This window comes from Tetrahymena thermophila, assembly GCF_000189635.1.
Source record: "Tetrahymena thermophila SB210 genomic scaffold scf_8254665, whole genome shotgun sequence".
Classification (NCBI taxonomy): Eukaryota; Ciliophora; class Oligohymenophorea; order Hymenostomatida; family Tetrahymenidae; genus Tetrahymena; species Tetrahymena thermophila.
In genome coordinates this window covers 848,429-871,270 of record NW_002476432.1, presented here as the reverse complement: position 1 = coordinate 871,270, position 22,842 = coordinate 848,429, and the positions used below count along the sequence as shown (strand labels likewise).

The 22,842-nt window shown below is 20.9% G+C and overlaps 6 protein-coding genes across 6 annotated transcripts in view; 4 read left to right on the top strand and 2 right to left on the bottom strand. All coding sequences in view use genetic code 6, as the record gives it.

Annotated features, from left to right (window-relative positions):
- The window catches only part of TTHERM_000235239 (kinase domain protein), a gene marked incomplete at both ends in the record, with an annotated part of 3,471 nt that extends 927 nt beyond the window's left edge, over window positions 1-2,544 (bottom strand). The window contains 13 exons of the mRNA XM_012797311.1: window positions 74-166; window positions 261-347; window positions 490-576; window positions 633-722; window positions 831-920; window positions 1,002-1,091; window positions 1,224-1,313; window positions 1,504-1,593; window positions 1,713-1,802; window positions 1,921-2,010; window positions 2,128-2,208; window positions 2,396-2,448; window positions 2,503-2,544. Of these exons, the coding sequence (XP_012652765.1) occupies window positions 74-166; window positions 261-347; window positions 490-576; window positions 633-722; window positions 831-920; window positions 1,002-1,091; window positions 1,224-1,313; window positions 1,504-1,593; window positions 1,713-1,802; window positions 1,921-2,010; window positions 2,128-2,208; window positions 2,396-2,448; window positions 2,503-2,544 (1,073 nt within the window). The remainder of the gene's footprint in view (window positions 1-73; window positions 167-260; window positions 348-489; window positions 577-632; window positions 723-830; window positions 921-1,001; window positions 1,092-1,223; window positions 1,314-1,503; window positions 1,594-1,712; window positions 1,803-1,920; window positions 2,011-2,127; window positions 2,209-2,395; window positions 2,449-2,502) is intronic.
- Window positions 2,545-3,513: 969 nt separating this feature from the next.
- TTHERM_000235234 (kinase domain protein) lies at window positions 3,514-6,183 on the bottom strand (the record flags this gene model as incomplete). The annotated part of the gene is made up of 13 exons (XM_012797310.1): window positions 3,514-3,577; window positions 4,010-4,096; window positions 4,218-4,304; window positions 4,363-4,452; window positions 4,565-4,654; window positions 4,731-4,820; window positions 4,950-5,039; window positions 5,245-5,334; window positions 5,391-5,480; window positions 5,560-5,649; window positions 5,760-5,849; window positions 6,034-6,092; window positions 6,142-6,183. The coding sequence occupies 13 exons, from the start codon at window positions 6,181-6,183 to the stop codon at window positions 3,514-3,516; spliced, it is 1,059 nt and encodes a 352-aa protein (XP_012652764.1).
- Window positions 6,184-9,704: 3,521 nt separating this feature from the next.
- On the top strand, window positions 9,705-11,816 carry TTHERM_00235230 (cell surface immobilization antigen; the record flags this gene model as incomplete). The annotated part of the gene is made up of 1 exon (XM_001014361.2): window positions 9,705-11,816. The coding sequence occupies exon 1, from the start codon at window positions 9,759-9,761 to the stop codon at window positions 11,814-11,816; it is 2,058 nt and encodes a 685-aa protein (XP_001014361.2). The 5' UTR covers window positions 9,705-9,758.
- Window positions 11,817-16,176: 4,360 nt separating this feature from the next.
- On the top strand, window positions 16,177-16,755 carry TTHERM_00235210 (hypothetical protein; the record flags this gene model as incomplete). Its single annotated transcript, XM_001014359.1, has 1 exon — window positions 16,177-16,755. The coding sequence occupies one exon, from the start codon at window positions 16,177-16,179 to the stop codon at window positions 16,753-16,755; it is 579 nt and encodes a 192-aa protein (XP_001014359.1).
- A 3,040-nt stretch (window positions 16,756-19,795) lies between these two features.
- TTHERM_000234204 (hypothetical protein) lies at window positions 19,796-22,079 on the top strand (the record flags this gene model as incomplete). The annotated part of the gene is made up of 8 exons (XM_012797309.1): window positions 19,796-19,824; window positions 20,115-20,168; window positions 20,275-20,301; window positions 20,501-20,518; window positions 20,945-21,034; window positions 21,262-21,351; window positions 21,609-21,698; window positions 21,959-22,079. 8 exons carry the CDS (start codon window positions 19,796-19,798, stop codon window positions 22,077-22,079), a joined length of 519 nt encoding a protein of 172 aa, XP_012652763.1.
- Window positions 22,080-22,515: 436 nt separating this feature from the next.
- TTHERM_00234200 (hypothetical protein) overlaps window positions 22,516-22,842 on the top strand; it is a gene marked incomplete at both ends in the record, with an annotated part of 2,197 nt that continues 1,870 nt past the window's right edge. Inside the window, one exon of the mRNA XM_001014357.3 lies at window positions 22,516-22,842. This exon is cut by the window's right edge and continues 209 nt beyond it. Within this exon, the coding sequence (XP_001014357.3) occupies window positions 22,516-22,842 (327 nt within the window).

Here is a 22,842-nt window from a genome sequence, read left to right as displayed (position 1 = left end):
CCACACCGGGTTTTACAAAAAATTGCCCCAGACCACACTTTTCCTCTTATATAATAATTAATTAAATTAATACCGTTTAATAACAAGTCTTAAAATCGAAAGCTTTGGAAGATTAGCTATAACTGCTCCTAAAAGCTATAATTGTGATTCTTTAGGATTGTTAAATCTATTATTTTTTGCAATTTTTAAAATTTAAATGTTTGAAAATTTGTTTTCTTATTAAATAAAGGAAAGAGTTGAAATAAAATTTTATAATTTACTCAAAACAGATGTCCAAATTTATTAGGTTTGCAAATTAAGATTTATCAAATCCTAAGCAAGATTACTCTAAATTAATTGGTACTTCACTTATATTTAAATGTTGTATTTTTTTTATTATTTATGTTTAATTAAAACAAAATTTTGAGAAATTAACTAAATGTATTGAATAAAGTTATTTTAAATTTTTAATATTCTGTTTTTTATCATTAGAAAATGAATAAATTATACTTAATATTTAGCTTAAAAACCTAAATTTATGTGCTTCCGATGCAAGAAATAAATTCAGAAACACTTTATTCGCTCAAATTGTTTCCTCTTTTTACAATAAAGCTTTATGTTTTTCTTTTTAAAAAAAGAGGTAAGAATTTTACTAAAAATCTATAGCCAAGCTTGGAATGATTTTTCCTTAAATTAAGGTATTTTTTAAGCACAAGAGGCCATCATCAGTAATTATTGCATTACTTTTTTTCAAAAAAATAAAATTTAATTATTAATCTTAAAAGAATATTTTTTGTACCAAAAATAAATTTGAGTTAGCTAAAAATATTTGAATTTATTAAAAGAATTACCATAATCTAAGAACTAAAGATTGAATGTATGTAGAGTTGAATAAATGCTAACAAGAGCCAATAAGTCCTAAGTTGGAAATAAAATTTTTCCTAAAGTAGTTTTTTATTATTTAGAAATTTAATTATAAAAGTTTAATAATTAATTTTTAAAGAGAATAATTAATATTTTACGAAAAATCAATTTTCAAATTCTAAATCGTTGTATTTTTTACTAACTCAGAACAAATATCAATAGCACAGCTTGCATTTATGTTATTTTTGCTTTATTTAAATAAAATTTTAATCAATTAAAATTAATAAATTTATCATCAAAAAATCTAAAAACAGATTAAGATTATTAAATTTATTAAACTTAATTTATTTAAATTTCAAAAAGACATTTTAATAAATTACCTTAAATTAAGAGCTAAAGTTTTCAATGTTTTACTCTAAGCTAAAGCAGTGAATGATTTAATAGTATCTTTCCCTGAAATGTTATTTGATCTATGAAAATTTATTTTAAATTCATATTTGTTTAATAGGAAGAATAAAATTATTATTTAAACCTGTCAAGAAGATGTTTAAATAATATTCAAATTCAATTAAATAATTTAAAGTTTCAAAAGAAAAAATGATAATTTATGGTTGATTTCAATGCAAAATTAAATTAAAGTGTTAAAAAAATTAAATTTACTTTAGTCCCAAAATCAATGTTGATAAATATTAGCAATTCTAGAAAGAAGAAGCCAATTTAAAAAGACCTTGATGACGAATGTTATTTCTTCTAAAATTTAGTTTTAATAATTTTATTAGAGTTTAATTATTAAAATTTGAAAGAAAAATATTAAGTTTAAATCTAAAAAAACTTATTTATATTTTATAAAACAAATTTTTAATTATTACCTTAAGTCAATCTAGATAGTCTCAATATTTTCGAAATTCTAAATAGCTAAACTTAATTGATATGCACCCTCTGCTTAAATTTAGTTATTACTTTTGATAAAATTATCTTAGAACGAATTAAAATTGAAATCTTAGAATTGTGATGAGATAAAGAAAATATTAATTAATGCTTTTATTTAAGAATCAATAATTTAAATTATATTTTTACTAAAGATCTAATTTCATCGACTTTAAATTAGTGCAATTCGCTATACCAGAAACTAATGTAGTAAAACAAATATTACCTAAATAACATGACCTTTTTATTTATTATAAAATGGTTACTAAATGATGGTATGTATATGTTACAAATTTAATACTAGAAAAATAATAATAAAATAAATATTATTTTTAAAATATTTAAATATTTTTTTACTTTAAAGACATTTATAAATCAGTAAAATTTTTTAATTATTTTTCCAAGATTTCAGCAACATCTTCACTGATTATATTGTAGCTTTTCATATTAAATATAAGAAGATAAATTTTAAAATTTATGGAATTGGTTTGATAATAAAAAATGCAATTAATAAAAGCTGGTAAATTAATTTATTTTGATCATTTATTTTTTAAGATCAATTTAATTAACAATTAAATAATTTGAGCAATTTATTTAATTAAAACTAAGATGTAATAAATTTTACTCTAAGAACAAACTGAGATTATTTTAAGAGCAAGCAAGGCTAGATTAGATAAACTTTAATTATAAAAATAAAGAAATTAAATATAATTTAAATAAAAATTAGCATACTTTTTTTAAAAATTTGGATTTATCTTTATTTTATCTTACCATTTATTTTTTTAATGAAGTGCTTTTAAATTTTATGATTTTATTATCCTAAATATTTTTAATAATTAAAGAAATTTAAAAAAAATACAGTTTTGCCTAAATAGTCTTTGTTTTCCAACTTAAGATGTAAATCAAAAATATTTGTTTTTTGTTTTTTTTATGAACTCATACTAACATACTTAGTGATTTCTACTTAATTTTTTAATAAGAATTTTGATATTGCAATATAATGATTTAATTAATAATGAATGATAAGAATATCTGACTGCTTTATCATATAATTTCCTAAAATCTTATTTATAAATTGATATTTGATCTCTCTAATACCTATTTGTTCTTTTTATCAAAACAAATTCTAGATAATATTTAATAAAGTTCTAATTAATATATTTTCATAAATAGCTATTCAATATTCTTGAAAAATAAATAATATAATAGAATTAATATTTTGAATATCTAGAACATGTAATTAATTATTTAATTTATTGTGAATATTTTTTAAATTAATATTTTAATAATATAAAGAGTTTTTATAATCTTCACTTTAATCTCATACAGTTGTTCTACACATTCAACTTTAGTAAATAAAATTTATTATTATTAATCTTATTCTTTGTGAATATTTATCAAATTATAGCTAAAGAGAGAAATTATTTTACTAAGGATGGTTCTAGCCAAGAGTTGTATTTTTAGTGAAATTTGCCAACTTTTTAAAAGATTAGATTATTTAGTTGTTCGAAAACACTTGCTACTAAAGCTGCCTAAGGCTTCAGCTTTATTAAATGAAATTTTTTATTGATTGGTTGATTGATGTTCTATAAAAATATTTATTTATTGGAAGAGGCAGCAAATCTGCGATCTGTGATATTGTTGAAGGTTTATGTTAGCCTTTTGGACCTGTTCTAAGTAATTTATTCAATTCATATTTGTTTCTTAAGCTTGGGTTACTAACTGCAAAAAATTCTCAAGCTATCATGATACAATGCTTCCATTTTTTTGTTTATAATTTACCATTTAAACCTAGAAAATTAGATTTCTAATTTGGTTTATAATTATAAATTATATATTTATGAATGAAAAATAGAAGAAAAATAAACATTTAAAGTTTTATTTAATTTTTAAAAAATAAGAAACCTCTTTTTTTACTTCAAAATTATTAAAAAATAAAAATTTAATATCTCAGAAATAAAAAAATCAAAATGTTTTAAAACTTTTTTATAATTTTATTTTTGATTTATTACTTAACAATAATAAATATATTTTAAAATTAAGAAGTAAAAATAACTTGTTTCTTTATAATTATTACGATAATTTTAAACATTTTATCTATTGATTTTTACTTTAAACAATTCTTTCTTTAAATTTAATTGATTTTGCTGATTTGACAATTCTATTTTAATTTAATTTATTACTGAAATTAATTTTTATTTTAAGAAAAACTGTTAATATTAATTATTTTATAAATTACCCAAAGCGGATATCCAAGCTGATTAGGTTTGCAAATTAAGATTTATCAAATCCTAAGCAAGATTAATCTAATTTTCTCTACATTTCACTTTTATTTTAAAGTTGAATATTTTTTAATATTTTTACTTTGAGAAATTAATTAAAAAAAGAATTCAATTATTTTAAATTTTTTTGACTTTATTTTAAAATATTAAATTAATAAATTTTACTCAAAATTAAATTTAAAATCCTCAATTTATGTTTTTCCAATACAAGAAATCAAATCCGAAACACTTTACTAACTCACTTAGTTTTTTCTTTGAATAAAATAAAGCTTTAAGTTTTTCTATTTTAAAAAATAAGCAAAAATATTACTAAATATCAAGAGCTAACTTTCGATTATTTTTTCCTTAAAATAAAGGATTTGCTAAACATTACAGACCTTCATCGGTTATTTTAATATTGCTTAAATTATAAAAAATAAATTTATTAAATTTAAAAAATATTTTGTTTATTTTTATCCAGCTTAATAAACTTAAATTGGTTGAAAATATTTGAATTTTTATTTAAATATTACCTTAATTTAAGAACTAAAGATTGAATTTATGTAGAATTTAATAAATGCTAACTCATGCCAAATAATCCCAAATTACCAATACAATTTTCCCTAAAATAGTTAGTTGTTTGTTATTTATAAATTTTATCATATTATTTTAATCTTTTTAAAGAACAAACAATTTTACGAAAAATCAATTTCCAAATTTTAAACAGTTTTATTTTTAACTAACTCAGAACAAATGTCAATAGCACAACTTGCATTTATGTTATTTTTGCTTTTTTCAAATAAAATTTAAATTAATTTATAAATTTATTATTAAAATACCTAAAAATTGATTTAGAAAATTAAATTTATTAAAAATGTAATTAATTTAAATTTCAAAAAAGACATTTTAATTAATTACCTTAAATCAAGAGTTAAAGTTTTTAATGTAGCAATCTAAGCTAAAGCAGAGAAAGACTTAATGATACTTTTTCCTTAAATGTTATTTGATCTATAAAAATTTATTTTAAATTAATATTTTTTTAATAGAGTAAAATTATTATTTAAACATATGTAAAAAATTATAAAAAAATATTTTAATCTAATTAAATAATTTAAAATAAGCAATTTAAAAAGAAAAAACAAACTATCATTTATGCTTGATTAGAAAGCAATAAATAAATATTTAATTAAAGTTTTAAAAAATTTAAATTTACTTTAGTCCAAAAATCAATGTTGATAAATTTTTGCAATTTTAAAGAGAAGAAGCTAATTTAAAAAGACCACTATCACCAATATTATTTCTTCTAAAATAAAAAAAATAATTTATATTTAAAATAAGATATTTGTAATTAATTATTACCTTAAGTCAATATTGAGAGTTTCAATAATTTTGAAATTTTCTATCACTAAACTTAATTAATATGCCCCTTCTGCTAAAATTTAGTTGTTGCTATTGATAAAATTAAGGAATATTAAATAATGCTTTATTTAGAAGTTTAAATTGTATTTTTAATAATCCTATTTTTTACTAAAGATCTAATGTCATCGATTTAAGATTTGTGAAATTCGCTAAACTAGAAATTAATTTATTAAATGGTAGATGACCGATATAGCTAGACCTATAATTATAGGAAATTATTGAACATATTAAAAATTAAATAATTGAAAAATAATAAAATAAATTAATTAAGTTTTATTTTTAAAATATTTAATTTAAATAATTTTTTACCTAAAAGACATTTCTAATTTTGAAATTTTTTCGTTATATTGCAAAACTTAACCTAAGATTATAGCAATATCTTCACTTATTTCATAATAACTTTTCATTAATAAAAAGAATAAAATTAATGAAATATTTTTGTTAATAAAAAATAACATTCAAATATCTTATAAAATAAAATAATTTATTTTGATCATTTATTTTTTAAAATTAGTTGAATAAAAAAATAAATCATTTGATCAATTTTATTTAATTAAAAATAAATAAGTGAAATGAAATTTACTCTAAAAATAGACTGAGTTTATTTTAAGAGCAAGAAAGGTTAGATTAGATTAACTTTAACTAACAAAATAAAGAAATTAAATATATCTTATATTACAATTAGCCTTACTTTTTTTAATTAATTGCTCTTATTATTATTTTATCTTGCCATTTTTTTTTTAATTTAAATTTACTTAATTACTTTAAATTTATTATTTTTTATTTAAAAATGTTGAATTAAACAAATTAAAAAACAAATAAACAAATAAATAAATGAAATTTAATAACTTTTTTTAATCTAATTAATATTTTTAATTCAATTCAAATTTAGAAAATCTAACTTATATTAATTTAATTAAGACAATTTATCGTTTAGAAAACTATACTTTTAAAATATTGAATGGATTTTATTTACTAATTAAAAATTTAACTTTTTTTCAATCTCAACACACACACACGCAAACATAATATTTTGATTAATTTTTAACATAAAACTATAAATAATAACTAATTATATTTATTTATTTAAAATTTATTATAGAAAATGAACCTAAAACATTTCAAATTAATCTTTTAAAAAGTAACATTTTTAAAAAAATGAATGATGGGCTATTAAAAAAAGTGAAAGAGTAATAAAGAAAAATAAAAATTAATATTATCAAAAGTATCAATAAACTGTGTGCTTTCATATAATTGCTATTAATTTATTAACTTTTTCTTTCAAAATTATTTTCTGATATTAAATGCTGATTTTATTAATTTTATAATTTCTCTCGCTTAATTATTGAAGATTTAGAGTAAATAGATAGTATTTTCAATAAATATTGATTTCTATCATTAAGATCTATTTGTTAGTATGTTGTTGGATAGTTTATTGAGGAATATGTGATAAATACAAGGACTTATTAATTTTTTTATTAATTTGCTTGACATAATTAATTTGAACCTTTTTTACCTATTTAATTGAAATATATCAGATATTTACATATCATATTCTTATTCAAAATTGTGTAATTAAATTTATAATTTTGAGATCATATTTTAAAAAAATCTGTTTGTATTTGGTAAATTCATCCTTCATGAAACTGTAATAAAATGACTAAATTTTAGGCTAACTTTAGCTGCTTTTAAATATTGTTGAAATATTATTTAGGGCAAAAGGATTAACCTCAAGAGTGAGTAAATTTAAATAAATTCTAAAAAATATTTTTTTACAATAAGATACCTAATTATTAAAGAATTTTAAATATTTTTATCTCTTTATTTCTAATTTATAAATCGCAATCAAGAGTGAATTTTTCAACAATACTTGTAGAAGAATTTTTAATGTCTTAATAAAAGAACCTCTTTTCAAATTGTAATATTTCAAAAATAGATATTTATTATACAATTAGTATTAATAAACTTCTAGATATTAAAAATATTTAATTCAGCATGATAAAATTAACTATCTATCTTAATCTTATGGTACCTAATAAAATTGCTTAATAGTATACTTTTGCTAGGTTTTTATGTAAGAGGCTTTTATATTATCACTATTTGTTTTAATTAATAATTCACCGCACACTTAGATTTCTTATGAAAAGCTATTTAAGATTAATGATTGAATAAAATTGCTCAAAATAATTCATTTATATCTTAATTAAATTATCTTCATATATTTTTTTAAGGCTCTTTGAAATTAACAAAAAAAATTGTTTATTATATTTCGATATTAGCAAAATTTATATTAGATGCATATATAATTAACTAACTAACTAACTAACGAGCTTGAGAAAAAAAATTAAGTGTGATGTATGTAGGGTGAGGAAGAATAGAAAATAATTACAAAAATTCAAGCATACAACTAACTATTGATCTTCTTTAATTAAAATTTGCTTTTTTAAGCCAGAATTATGTAAGATAATTAACTTAAATTAAATCGCTACTTCTATTTCAAAAATGCTTAATGAAATAGATTTTTTTTCTTCAACTGATAATAATAAAAACCAGTAAAAATTAATAAAATAATTTTGATATTTTTTATATAAAAAATTTGCAATTACAATAAATAAATCATTAAAACTCCTTCTAATTTATTAATTGAAGTAAATATTAAAAACTCCATTACAAATAGAAGCTTTTAAAACAAACCATAAAATTAATTGTAAAAAAAATGCGAGTAAATAAATGTTATTTGATATTAATCTTAAATTAGATATAATCAATCATTCATTATTTCTTTTTTGTTATGCAATTAAATTTGAGCTGTTAAAAAGTCAAAAGATGTTTAGTTTTTAAAGGAGCTTTTGACTGAATTAACAATTAATTATTACTGAATGTAACATGAAAATTTAACCACAGTATTGAATTTTTTGAAAGGATACAAATAAATTAAATATGTCTTTTTATACTATTGATCAGCTCAATTTGGAACAAAAAATATTTTTTAAGCTCAGTAACTTGTAAAATTTTACACATTAAAAAATGCGAATTATATCTTAAATTGATTCTAAGCAATAGATATACAATGTATACTTATATATAGTACAATAAATTAATGTATTCAATTATTAAATTTTCCAATACCTTCTTTGATAACAATATTTCTAATAATAAATTAAGAAACTAATAAATGATACGAGTATGGCTATACTTAAATATTGTTTAATAGATTACTGAAAGTGTTAAAAAAAAATATTTAATTTAATGTATTTTTATTGGAGGAATATTTCTTACTAAAAAATTAAAAATGTTTGAAGAGGTGAAAAACTTGATTTAGCTTATACTGGAAAGGTTTTGTGATGTTTATTGTTTATATCTTATTTTTTAAAAGAGTCACCAAATAAATTAAAAAGAAACAATAATAGCCTAAATTAATTAATTTGAAAATTTAATTCAGGCATATTTTTATCAATTTTATTCACATCCGGGATTATAGAGAGTCTAATTTTTTTAATTAAATTATAGGCAGAGAGAGGCGATTCAATGTAGATAAGATATAAAAACTAACACACAATAAAGCTTAAAAGTGAAATAAATTTATTGAAAGCAAAATCCTTTTGGTGTAGCTTAAATTGCTCTAAGTCATAACTTGTTTAAAAACCAATTTTCATTTGACTTTTTTATTTTTTTTTCTAAGTTATTTGTATTTTTTTGTATATTATTAATAACAGCGCTTTGGATAATTATTTCTGTTTAAATTAGATTTAAAAATGCTTTTCGCCTCTTTTTTTGCATATTTCAGATTTTGAGGCATAAATTAATAGCATTCAACGCTGTCTCCTTTTTTTAAATTAATTAATTACCTAAATTTGTAAATAATCTTATAGCAAAAAGATTGATAGGTAATTTAATTTCTCAAATCATTCCTTGTAAGCTTGATGATTTCCTCAATTTTTGTATTTATTTCAGGTAAAAAGATAGATATTTTTACTAAGAAGTTTTAAAGAATAAGAGTGGAGATTACTCACTTTATTTTTTTCTTTTTATTGAAGCTTTTCTTATCAAAATTAAAATATTATTCAAAAAAGCGTTAAAAAATAACTGAAGAATTTGTGGTCAATTTTTTAAATTATCAAAGCGTTTGTTTTAATTATCATTCTAAATATAAAGAAAGATTTTCATCTTTTTATTTAGCCTGAAATAGCTAAATATGCTTTTTCTCTTAAATTATATGAACTCAATTTGATTCATAGGAAAATCTATAATTAATTAAAACCAAAAAATTAACTAAATACAACAAACTGCAAAATCAGATAGATAGATATGAATATTAAATTTTTTATAGTATTTCTTTTAGCCTTAAGTTAAATAGCTTCATAATCAGTTACAGTTCCAGGTGCTAACGTATCTTGTTCAACTCCTACAGATTGCTCAACTTGCCCTTAATCCGGCTATTTTAGTTGGCAACCATCAGGTAATTTATGCTAGATTGCAGATTGCTCTAGCTATAGCGCCTCAGCCACTTATTCTGGTTTGAGTGATTTATTTTGCTAAAGTTGCATTGCTTAAACTAGCTCTAGCTATGCAAATTAAGTTGGTGCTACATGTGTAAGTACTCCTTCTTCATGTAACACTAGTCCTATTTCAGGAACTGGTTGGTCAGATACTACCTGTTAATTATGCTCTACAAGTTTATATGCAAATATTGCAGGTACTACTTGTCTTTAAATTAGTTAATCCTGTGGCTCAAGTTCTAATTTTACTGATGCTACCTGCTTAGCTTGTTATGGTACTTCAAAATAATACGCCTCATACGACTAAACAAAATGCGTTCAATCAACAATTTCATGCTCATCTACATCTGGATGGACAGATACTAATTGTGCTATCTGCAATTCTTAAACTCCCTATGCTTCAACAGATACTAATTCCTGTGTGAATTCAACAATGTCATGCACTTCTTAAACCGGCTGGACAGATAATAATTGCAGTATTTGTAGTCCCACTTCGCCTTATGCAATAGTTGGAGGCACTACTTGTGTTGCTTCTTCTTAAACTTGTGGATCTACATCTGGTTGGAGTGACAGTGATTGTTAATTATGCCATGGATCGAATACATATTTCGCATCAGGAGATGGCAGTACTTGCGTTTAATCAACATAATCATGTGGTTCTACTTCTGGTTGGACTGATACTTCTTGTGCTGCTTGCTTCCCAGGAACTAAAATACATGCTACGGTAGATTAAACTAATTGCGTTGCTTCAAGTGTTGTATGTAGTGCTACTACAGGTTGGAGCGACAATGATTGCTCTCTATGCAATCCTTCATCACCTTTCGCAGCTGTTGATAAAAAAAGTTGTGTAGCTTCTTCTTAATCTTGCAACTCAACTTCAGGATGGAGCGACTCTGACTGCGGTTTATGTACTCCATCAAGTCCTTATGCAAGTAGTGATGGAACTCAATGCGTTGCATCCACTATTTCTTGCTCTTCTACATCAGGATGGACCAATAAGAATTGTTAATTATGTAATTCAAGTTCTCCATATGCAACTGCAGATGGTAGCAGTTGTGTAAATTCTACTATTTCATGTGATTCTACTTCTGGATGGACAGATCCTAACTGCAATTTATGTTATCCTTCTTAACCATATGCTACAGCAAATGGTAATTAATGTGTTGCTTCTTCTTAGTCATGCAATTCTACTTCTAACTGGACTGATTCAGACTGTGCATTATGTACTCCTTCTAAGCCATTCGCCTCTGGAGACTCAAACAGCTGTGTTGCTGCTACTTAATCATGTGGATCAACATCGGGTTGGACTGATGCAAATTGTTTGTTGTGTACTCCCTCAGAACCATATGCAACCACAGATGGTACAAGTTGCGTTGCTTCTACCTAGTCCTGCAACTCTACATCAAATTGGACTGACAACAATTGCTCTCTTTGTACTCCTTCAACTCCATTTGCAAACTCAGCTCGTACAGGATGCTCAGATCCTTCTGTTTAATGCGTTGGAAGAGATCCTACTCAAGCAGCTTAAGTTTGGACTGATAGTGATTGCGCTGCTTGCTTTAAAACTGGATATAGAGCCTAATCAGATGGATCTGCTTGCGTAAACTGCAATGCCACCTCAGGAATGTCTAACAATGATTGTGGTCTTTGCAATGGAACAGATGATGGAGATAGTTAATATGCCAATTCTCAAGGAGCTTGTGTGTCTGTTGATTGTTCTTAAACTAGTGGTTGGGTAGATTCAGATTGTTAAACCTGCAATCCTGGAGCTCCATATGCTTCCAGCGATGGTACTTCATGTTTTGCTACAACCAACTCAGTTATTCTTACATTCTCACTAATATTTATAATCTTCATATTAATATGATTATATTAAATAAATACAAAAAACTTGGAGAAAAATAAATCAGATTAAAATCCAAATTAATACTAATTAAAATATAACTCAATTACTCACTAATCAAAATTCTTATTAAATCTTCTTAAAAAATGTTTACTTTATTTTGTATATATCTATCGTTCATTAAAAACGCTAATAATCTAATTAATTCCATTAAAAATATTCTATATCTTAAGTTTTAATCAGATTTATTAAAAGCTAGGATAATAATTTTTATATTTTACTATTTTTAGCATCTTTTAATTTCTAATTTTTATCCTTAGATATTTTTTATCATTTATTAAGTTGAAAAGCAGTGTCTCAAGGACATTCAAAATATAATAACACATATTTTGATTATCTTTGTAAAAAGATAAATAGAGGTAAAAATTATACAAAAAGTGGATATCTTCTTTTCAAATGATAACTAAATTTTTAATAGAATTGAAAAATTCTTAAATTGAATTAAATAGGTAAATTATAAATTAAATGGCATTCTTTTATTATTTTACTGCATATAATTGTGACTCAAAAGCAAAAATAAAGATATAGCTACACTGAAGTATTACTTTTAGATGAGTAGTAATTAATATCTTGATTTTGTTATATGCAAATAATTAAATTAGCACTAAAGATCATATTAATTATTATTTATTGTAAGTAATTGTCTTCATATTAATTAATTATTTTAGTAAATTCTAAAAATTTTGTATTTTTAGTAGTTCATTAATAAATAAAGCCAAAAATAAATACGCTATGAATAAAATTTATGCCTTTTTCATTTGTAAAAGCGAAAATTATTTTTTATTAACAGTAACCTAATCATAAAAAATATAAAATATAATATTTTAAATGGTTATTTACTGAATTAGATTAAAATTATTTGTTGATTCATATATTCTTTTCAAAAATTAAGTAGTGCATTAAAATTTTTATAACAAAAACTACTTAAACTAAGCAATAGAATGATAAATTTAAAAATATTAAATAATGACAATTTAATCTAAATATTTTACCAAAAAGATCTTGTAATTTAATCTAAGCTGAATGAATTTTTAATATATTTTTCTGGAATCAGCTAATCAACTAACTAAATGTCTATAATTAATATATTATAACTTCTACATTGATATTTAAAGTTTAAACTATTCAAATATTTTCATAGAATGATTCAAAGGTATATTGATTGAATCTTAGATTTTAGAGCGCTTAATGAAATAAATATTTTATGAACTACTTCTTTAGTCATTCTTTTCTTTTAATTTTTATTTACTTAATCTATAATTCATTATTGTTCAATATAACATAAAAATAACTTTAACTATTTCTTTTTTCGCAACTTCAAACCACTTCAACTTAATAGACCTTTAAGTTGTATTTTGTTTAAATATTTAAACTTTTTTCAAATGCATTGCTAATTTTATCATAAATAATATTAAATCCTACGTATTTATTGCCTAATCTTAAATTTAAAAAAATGCTTTTGTTCATTAAGGTAAATTTAATTGATTAACTCTATTTATCACTATTAGATTTAATAAAAATAGGTAATAAGCTATTAAAGAATGTAATAAAATAAAGATTATTTATTAATTTATTAATAACCTAATGAAAATATTAAATAATCATACATGAATCAGCGAATAATTTAAAAATTAGATTTAATTTGTATTTTGGCAAATATATTTTTAATATCTTCCTCATTATTGATATCAGATTAATATATTATTTTGCATTTTAAAATGATTATAAAATAAAATTAATTTAAATAAATAAATATCTCATCTACTATTACAAAATAGTCTAAAAATTACTAAATATTTTATTATACAAAAGCATAAAATGTGTGTTAAATAACTAGCTGTTTTTAACCAATCTCTTATTTTAACATTTAAATTTAGATTCATAACAAAAAATATTTTTGTTATCTAAATGTTTATTAATTTTGCATAAATTTAGCCAAAAAAATTAGATTTAGTAATTATTCATTTTATAAAATAAATGCAAATATCAAAAGTAATGCCTATCTATATTGATAAATGAATTCAAATAAGTAGCAAATGATATAAAAAAATCATTAGGAATAGATATTACAATCAATAATTCCACCAAGAAATAGATTGTTCATAAATAATAACTTAACATAATAGAAATTTATTACTCGAAACTAATCAGCAATAACAATTCAAGTAAGAAATAAATAATGGCAAGGCAACAAAAAATAACTATTAGAAAAAGAACGAAAAATAAAATCCAAGTGGAGATGATGTTAATTAAAATAAAATCAAAAATAATATCTTTTTAAGGCTAAACTCAAATGCAAGAAAAAATGTAAAATAATAAATAATATGTGACAAAAAGAAATGAAAATATTAATTGCTAGAAATACAAATAACAATTCTATTATAAAGTAGAAAATCTTGAAATACAAACTTCAAATAAATCAGATAAATAAGAAGGAAATAAGAAAGGGATAATAAGGAAAAACAATAATAAGATGAATATTTTAATTAAAAGAGATTTTCAGAATTCCTAACTAACCAAAAACAGTAAAAGTAATATATCGATCCCTACAATATGTATCTCATCACAATTCTAAGCGTCATAAATAAAAGGATATATATGGCACCAAAAGCCGCTTTGGACACACAACAAAAATTCTAGATAGAATGTCTTATAATTAAAAAGTAATAATAAAAATTAGATAATAAAAGTTAAAATCAAAAGGACTTCATATTATAAGCAATTTATTTGAATAAAAAGACCAGTACAATTTGCTGAAATTCTTTGCTGATAGTAAATGAGATAAACTAAAATATTTTCAAATAATTAAATAAAATGAATAACTAATCAAAACATACAGAGTAAATTAGAAAAGAAGATGAAGAAGAAAGAACCAAAGCTGCTATATATTTAAATTGATCAAATTCTTTAATTGTGTTTTTTTCCCAAAGAAGTAATTGAAATTTTAATTATCATCTGCAGTTACTTCTCAAATAATTTACAGAGGCATAAAGTGGGATTTCTAATAGTAAAGGTCAGCAATAATTATTATCAAAAGCAAATTATTATTGATTTTATAAATCAATTAAAATTAATATTTTTATTCTAGGTAGTTGAAAATTTTATTTGCATTATATAGAAGCATTTATTTTGTAATTAATTTCAAATTATTGTTAAATTATTTACCGTAAATCCTCATTAATTCTCACCAACCCCCCCCCCCCCCCAAACTCCAGAAGTACTATTTATAAATATTCAGAAAATATGGTGAAAATTTATGTTTGCTGGTGAGAATTTATGATTATTTACGGTATATGGAAAATAAAGATAATTCAATGATTTTCTGTAATTCATATATAATTATGTATTAAAATTAGCCAAAAATATTCAAATAACTTCAATAAATGATTAATTAATTAATACTTAAATCTTAAGGAAGGGCATTTCTTCAATAAGCGAATATTTTTATAAAAATGTTTTAAATCTATCAACTTTCACTAGAATTCATGGATGGTTTCTATGATAAATTAAACTAATTAATTATTGTAATAAAATAAGATTATTATTTAAATCAATTTTATTATCAAATTCGTCTATTTGTTTTTAAATTAAATTTATTATCAAAAAAAATCTGATGATAAGAAAGTTTTTTATAGGTAAATGGGTAAATTGATTTGTTTTGACTGATAGTCTGTTAATAAAAGTAAATTTGTTTTTCTTTCAGAAATTTAATTTGAATTTTAAATTACAGTGAATAGACAGACATATCAATTTTGTATATTTATTAATTTAATTAATCATATCTTATTAAAATAAATTACATAACAAGTTTATTTACAAAATAAATTTACACCATTTTATAAAAATGTTTTGGATTTTCAAACAATAGGCGAATAATTTATTAGCTCTATTATTTTCAAAATGAAAGTAAAAATTCTGCGTGAATTAAGTTGTGTAATTTTGAATATTTGAAGAAAGCTTTAGAAGAAGAAAAACATATAAAAGCACATTAATTAATTTTATACTTTTTAATAAGAAAATTTCTGATTAGATTATATATTATTTTTGCAACAAAATTATTAAATTAATTTGGCAATCAGCCATCATCAAATTTGGTTTTTTTGTGATTTTGTTTACATTTATTAATCTTTTACAAAATATCCAAATTTATTTGGACATTTTTTGTTGTTTGCAATATTTGATTAATAATTAAATATATTAGCTCTCAATCTTATTTGATTTTCAAATGTAAATTTTTTCTTTTTATTCAAAAAAAACATAGTCGATTTTTATTATAAATTATCAGATAAAAAAATCAATAATTAAATAATAAAATAAGTCTTTTATGAAAGCAATTACTCTTCTCTTTGTTATTGCATTAGTTGCTGTTAATGCAAATAACAAAACTTAGTAATGTTAGGATATTGTCATGAAAAAAATAGAACTAGGATTAGTTTGCAGTAGCAGTGACACTGAATGCTTAGATGCCCTTCTTTCTCTTAATTAATGTGCATACAACTGTGCTTCCTAAATTGACTACGATTATGATAATGTAGCTTTTATTAACTCTTGTTTATAATTAAACTGCACTTCTTCAAATATCAGAGTCCAACACTTACTATAAGATTTCTTAAATTGCTTCAAATCAATTAAAATCACTAACCTTAGATTATCTAAAAACATCTAATAATGTTAATCAGATCTCTTTAAAAAATTAGAATAAGGAAAGTATTGTAAACCTAATGATTAAGATTGCTTAAATGCTCTTGTTGATTTTAATTAATGTGCAACTGACTGTGCTAAGTAAATTGATTACGACTATGATAACTAAGCTTTCATTATCTCTTGTGTTAAGCAAAATTGCAGTTCTTCAAATGCTGAAGTTTAACGTTTTATGAATGATTACATAAAATGTTCTATGTGAGTAACAAAATAAAAAATATAAATTTTTTAAATCAAATAACGTATTTTTTTTAATACTAAATCATATATACATATACTATATTTAAAGTATTCGAAACCAATTTTATAAATTTTTTATTATAAATTATTTCAATATCATAATTTTTTCTTAACAAAAAAAAATATAATTTAAATAAATACCTTTAGCAATTATTAAAATAAAATATATAAATAACAAATAAAAATGAGAATTAAATGTTCTATTTTAAATATTTATTTACTTTCAATTAAATTACAAAATTTTGATTGCTTAAATATTTCAAAATAATTAATACCTTAACTAAAGTATTTATTTTTTTTATATTAAATTTGAATTTTTGTAGTTTAGTAGCTCTAAAATATCTTTTATTCACAAAAATCTTTATATTATAATAAAATTGTAACATTTTTAAAAGTAACTATTTGTAATAACGAGATAAATTTTATGTTCTCTTGAATAATTTTTTTGATTCTTTCTTTAGTTACTTTTTTATTTTTAAATTATTTATTATAACATTAATTCTAAAATACATATAGAAATATAACTAACATTTAATTTAAATATTAATTAAAGATTAATACTGAATGAAATTAGTTAGATAAAATATTATGAAGTTGTTTAAAAATACTTTGATCGAATTTTTAAAATTTTATGCATAAGTTTAATACTCATAATAAGGAAAAATATATATTAGCAATATTTTAAGGGACTAGCGTTTAAGTAAGATAAAAAAAATATTAATTAAACCTGATTATTCTAACATAATATTATTTAATAGTATTTATTAAATTGATTTAAGTTATTTATAATATTATTAAATGTATTCTCTGAATATAATTTTTATAGTTAAATAGAAATCCCCAAATAAATAATTATGCTAAATACATTTTTTTAAAAATAGATATATATATGTATAAAATTATAACTATTAAATATAAGAAAACTAGAGCTCAAAGAAGGAAAACCAGGGGGCAGGAGGTTAGGAAAAGCTATAAATTTTGGAATGAAAGCAATAAAAAAAGGAAGCAAGATTGCATAAGCCTTAAATTCAATTAGATAAAATATAATAATATAATTTTATTAATAAAACTATTCACTTTTTTAAATTTAAATTATTATTAATATATATGTACCATCAATCCTCATTAAATAAGGATTCTTTATATTAAGGTCTCTTTTTAAGATTTTCAGAATTATTTGTGATAAATATAATTTTCTTCTATCATTCATATAATTCTTATTTGAAAATATACGGAAGATTCTACAAATTAAAAAATGTGATTGTTAAAATAAATTAAATTAATATAAGCTTGTTTGCTTTGAAAATAAAATTGTTTTGAATTGATTTTTAAAATATTTATTTAACTTTAGTGTATCACAAATACAGTATTTCAATAAATAACTAAATTATTTAGCTGATGTAATTCTAATTTTTGCTTCATTACATAGATATTTTTTAAGAGGATAAATAATGAAACAAAAGGAGCATATGTTTTAACTATTATATTCATATCGACTAAAATATATTTAGTAGATTTTTATTTTTTATAATTTTAGGCTTTACAAAAAATACAACTTATTTATTTGCTTGAATGCTCAAATTTCTTCTATTATTTGTAATTTATTTTTGTTTCAGTATTAAAAAAGATATTTTCATAATCAAAATAAAAAAAAATCCTACGAATTAGTGTGATTAATTTTTCTATCTATTACTTTTGAAAGAAGGTTTATCTTAAATATAATACTTTAATCACTAACTTCTCTCTAAAATTGAACATTTTTATTATTAAATAATCAATATAATTATGCTTTTATATGACAACTAAATTGAACTATATTTTTAAATTAATAATTAATCAATATGGTATAATTTAGCTTACTAAAAAACAAATTGAATATAGATAAAAATTGATAATCTTAATTAAGTTATCACAGAAAAAGTTTACATTATCAAAAAATATCTAAATTTGATTAATTTAATTATCATTAATTAATTTATCATCTTATTTACACTTACACCAAACAAACTATTATTAAATATATTAAATTAATTGACTAAAAATTTGTAGTACCAACTAATTTTATTAGATAAATGCATAATCAATAAAATAGTCCTAATAAATGACCTTAATTAGCAATTAGATTTAGCAAAGAATTATTAGCCTATCTAAAAGTGATTAGAACATTCTTGAAATCTAGTTTTTTATTTTAAAATATCAGAATAGTATTAACGCCTATTAAATTAGAAGATAAAGTATGCTTTTATAAAGGACTTATTTAAAGCATATAGACAATGTCTATTAATTATAAAAAAGTCAAGAGAAATCCACTAAAAAATGTATCAAATAATCTCTATATTTGCCTTTGAATGTAATTTTTAATAACTCTACTTAGCATTAAAGAGATTAAACATGTCACTCAATATATTTTACTTGGAATAATTAAGATCAGAGATCAAGTAGAATTTAGAAGAATAAAGCAGAACAGTTTCTTTATAAAATGTAAAGTAAAATCGATTTAAAAAAGGAATATTTTATATTACAAAATTGTCAAAATGTTAGATTGATTAAAAGCAATTACTCATATTTATTAATTTGAATATTAATTATTTCTTAACTTTATCTATGTATGTGTTTTTATGTATGTCTAATACGTTTTTATTTGCTCTTGTAGTTGTTGTTATCTTTCTATTCTTAATCAAATGATTTAATTGGATGATATTTTAATATAAAAATTAAAATTTACATATAAAATATATTATTTTTGGTAATTAAGTATAAGCTTACTCAAATGCGTATAGCGCCGAAAGATTTTAAGCCCTTTATTATTAAATTTGCATCCAAAAATAGATGGATTCGAAATCTACTCCTCAATAAGGTGAAAAAAACCGATTCTATAAAATTAACAAAAAAGATTGAAATTATATATATTTAGCTGTTTCTGGATTTAAAATATCACTAAAATTTTCAACTTTGTATCAGTTATTTTATAAATATATATTCAGAAAATATGGTGAAAATTTATGCTGGTGAGAATTTATGAGGATTTACGGTATTTTAATTTTAATATTTAATAGCATTAACTTAATATAGCACCTCCAAGATTAAAGCCAAAGTTTTAAACAAACAAAAAATATTTTTATTTTTTTTAATTTATTAGAATAATTCAGAATTTATTTTTATATTGCCATTCAAAAATGTAAGATTTTTAAAAATATTAAAATAATCTAATTAGATCAAAATTTATTTCATTTTAGTGAATTCGTATTTTAGTTATCATTTATATCCAATCTCTATTTCCTACTATATTTTTAAGTAAACATTTTAAATAGAAATATTAAGATTTAATGATAAATGTTAGTTACACTAACTTTTTTGTGATATCTCTTACTAAAAGTAAATTTATAAATTCATATAATTTATTTGTTCTTTTATCTACTTATAATTAATTAAATTTTCATGGGTTGCATTCAATATTAAAAAAAAAAAATCAATATAATAGATTAAATATTACTACTAATTAAAAGAAGTAATTATTTATTTTTTTAACAATATCCTTTAAATTTATTTTTGCAAATATAAAAAGTTCTTAAACTCTTCACTTTAGTCTCATTAGGTTCTCCATATTTTTCTGAAGTATATTTAATTAATAAATATCATTCTTATTACTATTAATATTTTCTATATATTTAACTTTCAGTCATTAAAAATTTTTATTTTTCTAATAGATATTGTCCTCTATTTTGGTAATTTTTTTTTAAAATGTTTTTTAGTTATTTTAACTTAATTTTCATTTTAAATTTTTTAAATCCATTATCCATTTTTTATTATTTGATATTTTTTATTCATTTTTTCATTCTAAAACTTTTACTTGATAAAAACAGTTTATTATTTTTGGATTGGAATATTTTTACCTATAAAATATAATTTTAAACAATAAAACTCGATTAATTTGTTTTTTAGCTTTTTATTTGATTTACTTTTCTTTTTCTTTTTTACTTTACTTGTGTTTATTTTTCTTCTATCTTTCTTAATTTAATTGATTTTTTTATTTCATATAATATTTGCTTTTCTTATTTATTAATTTATTTTTTATTATTTCATATTTTTTCTTCATTTTTTCCTTTTAAATAACTATTTAATGATATATTTTTTCTTCAATATTTAAAAAGTTGCAATTAAATTGGTGACGAAGGTGCATCAGGCTTAGGTTCTGCTTTAGCAAATTGCATTAATCTCTCAAATTTGACACTTACAATTGGGTAAAAAAAGTTTATCTGTTTTGGATTGTGAAATTTTTAATTATAAAAAATAATTAAAAAAAATAAAGCTCTTTTTGCTTTTCTTTGTTAATTTAACTCATCATTTTATTTTCAACTTTTGTTTTTATTATTAATTAATCTATCTTATTATTATTTCATATTTTTTCTTCATTTTTTCCTTCTAATTAACTATTTAATGATATATTTTTTCCTCAATATTTAAAAAGGAGCAATAAAATTGGTGATGAAGGTGCATCAGGCTTAGGTTCTGGCTTAGCAAAGTGCATTAATCTCTCAAATTTGACACTTAATCTTAGGTAAAAACAGTTTATTTGTTTTGGATTGTGATATTTTTAACTATAAAAACTAATTAAAAACAATAAAGCTCTTTTTTCTTTTTCTTTTATATTGCTTGCTTTTTTTTTGTTCTTTCTTTGTTAATTTAACTCATCATTTTATTTTCAACTTTTATTTTTATTTTTAATTAATCTATCTTATTATTTCCTATTTTTTATTCATTTTTTCCTTCTAATTAACTATTTAATGATTTATTTTTTCTTCAATATTTAAAAAGTTGCAATTAAATTGGTGATGAAGGTGCATCAGGCTTAGGTTCTGGCTTAGCAAATTGCATTAATCTCTCAAATTTGACACTTAATCTTAGGTAAAAACAGTTTATTTGTTTTGGATTGTGATATTTTTAATTATAAAAGCTAATTAGAAAAAATAAAACTCTTTTTTCTTTTTCTTTTTATTGTGCTTGCTTTTTTTTTGTTCTTTATTTGTTAACTTAATTCATCATTTTGTTTTCAACTTTGCTTTTATTATTAATTAATTAATAATATTTATTATTTCATATTTTTTCTTCATTTTTCCTTCTAATTAACTATTTAATGATATATTTTTTCTTCAATATTTAAAAAGTTCCAATTAAATTGGTGCAATGGGTGCATCAGGCTTAGGTTCTGCTTTAGCAAAGTGCATTAATCTCTCAAATTTGACACTTGGAATTGGGTAAAAAAAGTTTATCTGTTTTGGATTGTGATATTTTTAATTATAAAAACTAATTAGAAAAAATAAAACTCTTTTTTCTTTTTCTTTTTATTGTGCTTGCTTTTTTTTTGTTCTTTATTTGTTAACTTAATTCATCATTTATTTTGTTTTCAACTTTGCTTTTATTATTAATTAATTAATTAATCATATTTATTATTTCATATTTTTTCTTCATTTTTCCTTCTAATTAACTATTAAATGATATATTTTTTCTTCAATATTTAAAAAATTTGTGATGAAGGTGCATCAGGTTTACGTTCTGGTTTAGAAAATTGCATTAATCTCTCAAATTTGACACTTGAATTTATGTAAAAAAGTTTATTGGGGGGTGGAGCGATTCACATTACAAGTGAAGAATTTTTTATTACTGATGATATATTTTTTTGTATTGTAATATTATTATATATTAGAGTGTATTTAATCATAATATGCTCAATGATTCTATAAAGCTAGATCTTTACTTAATTAAATTCAAAGAAAAACTTGGTAAAAAAAAAGTGTCAAAATCAATGGAAGTAGAAGAAAAATCTTATAAATATTATTTAACCAATCTAGAATTTAAGAAATGGGCAATAGTCATTTCATCAATTGTATGGAATAAACCATACAGAGAGATAGGAGAGAAGCTTGGATGTACATATTAATGGGCACACTCAGTTGTATAAAGGTTTTATTAAGATGAAGCAATCATTGACAAAAGATAAAATAATGGTGGATAGAATATTAAGCTTACTGATTAAGTTCAAGAAACAACT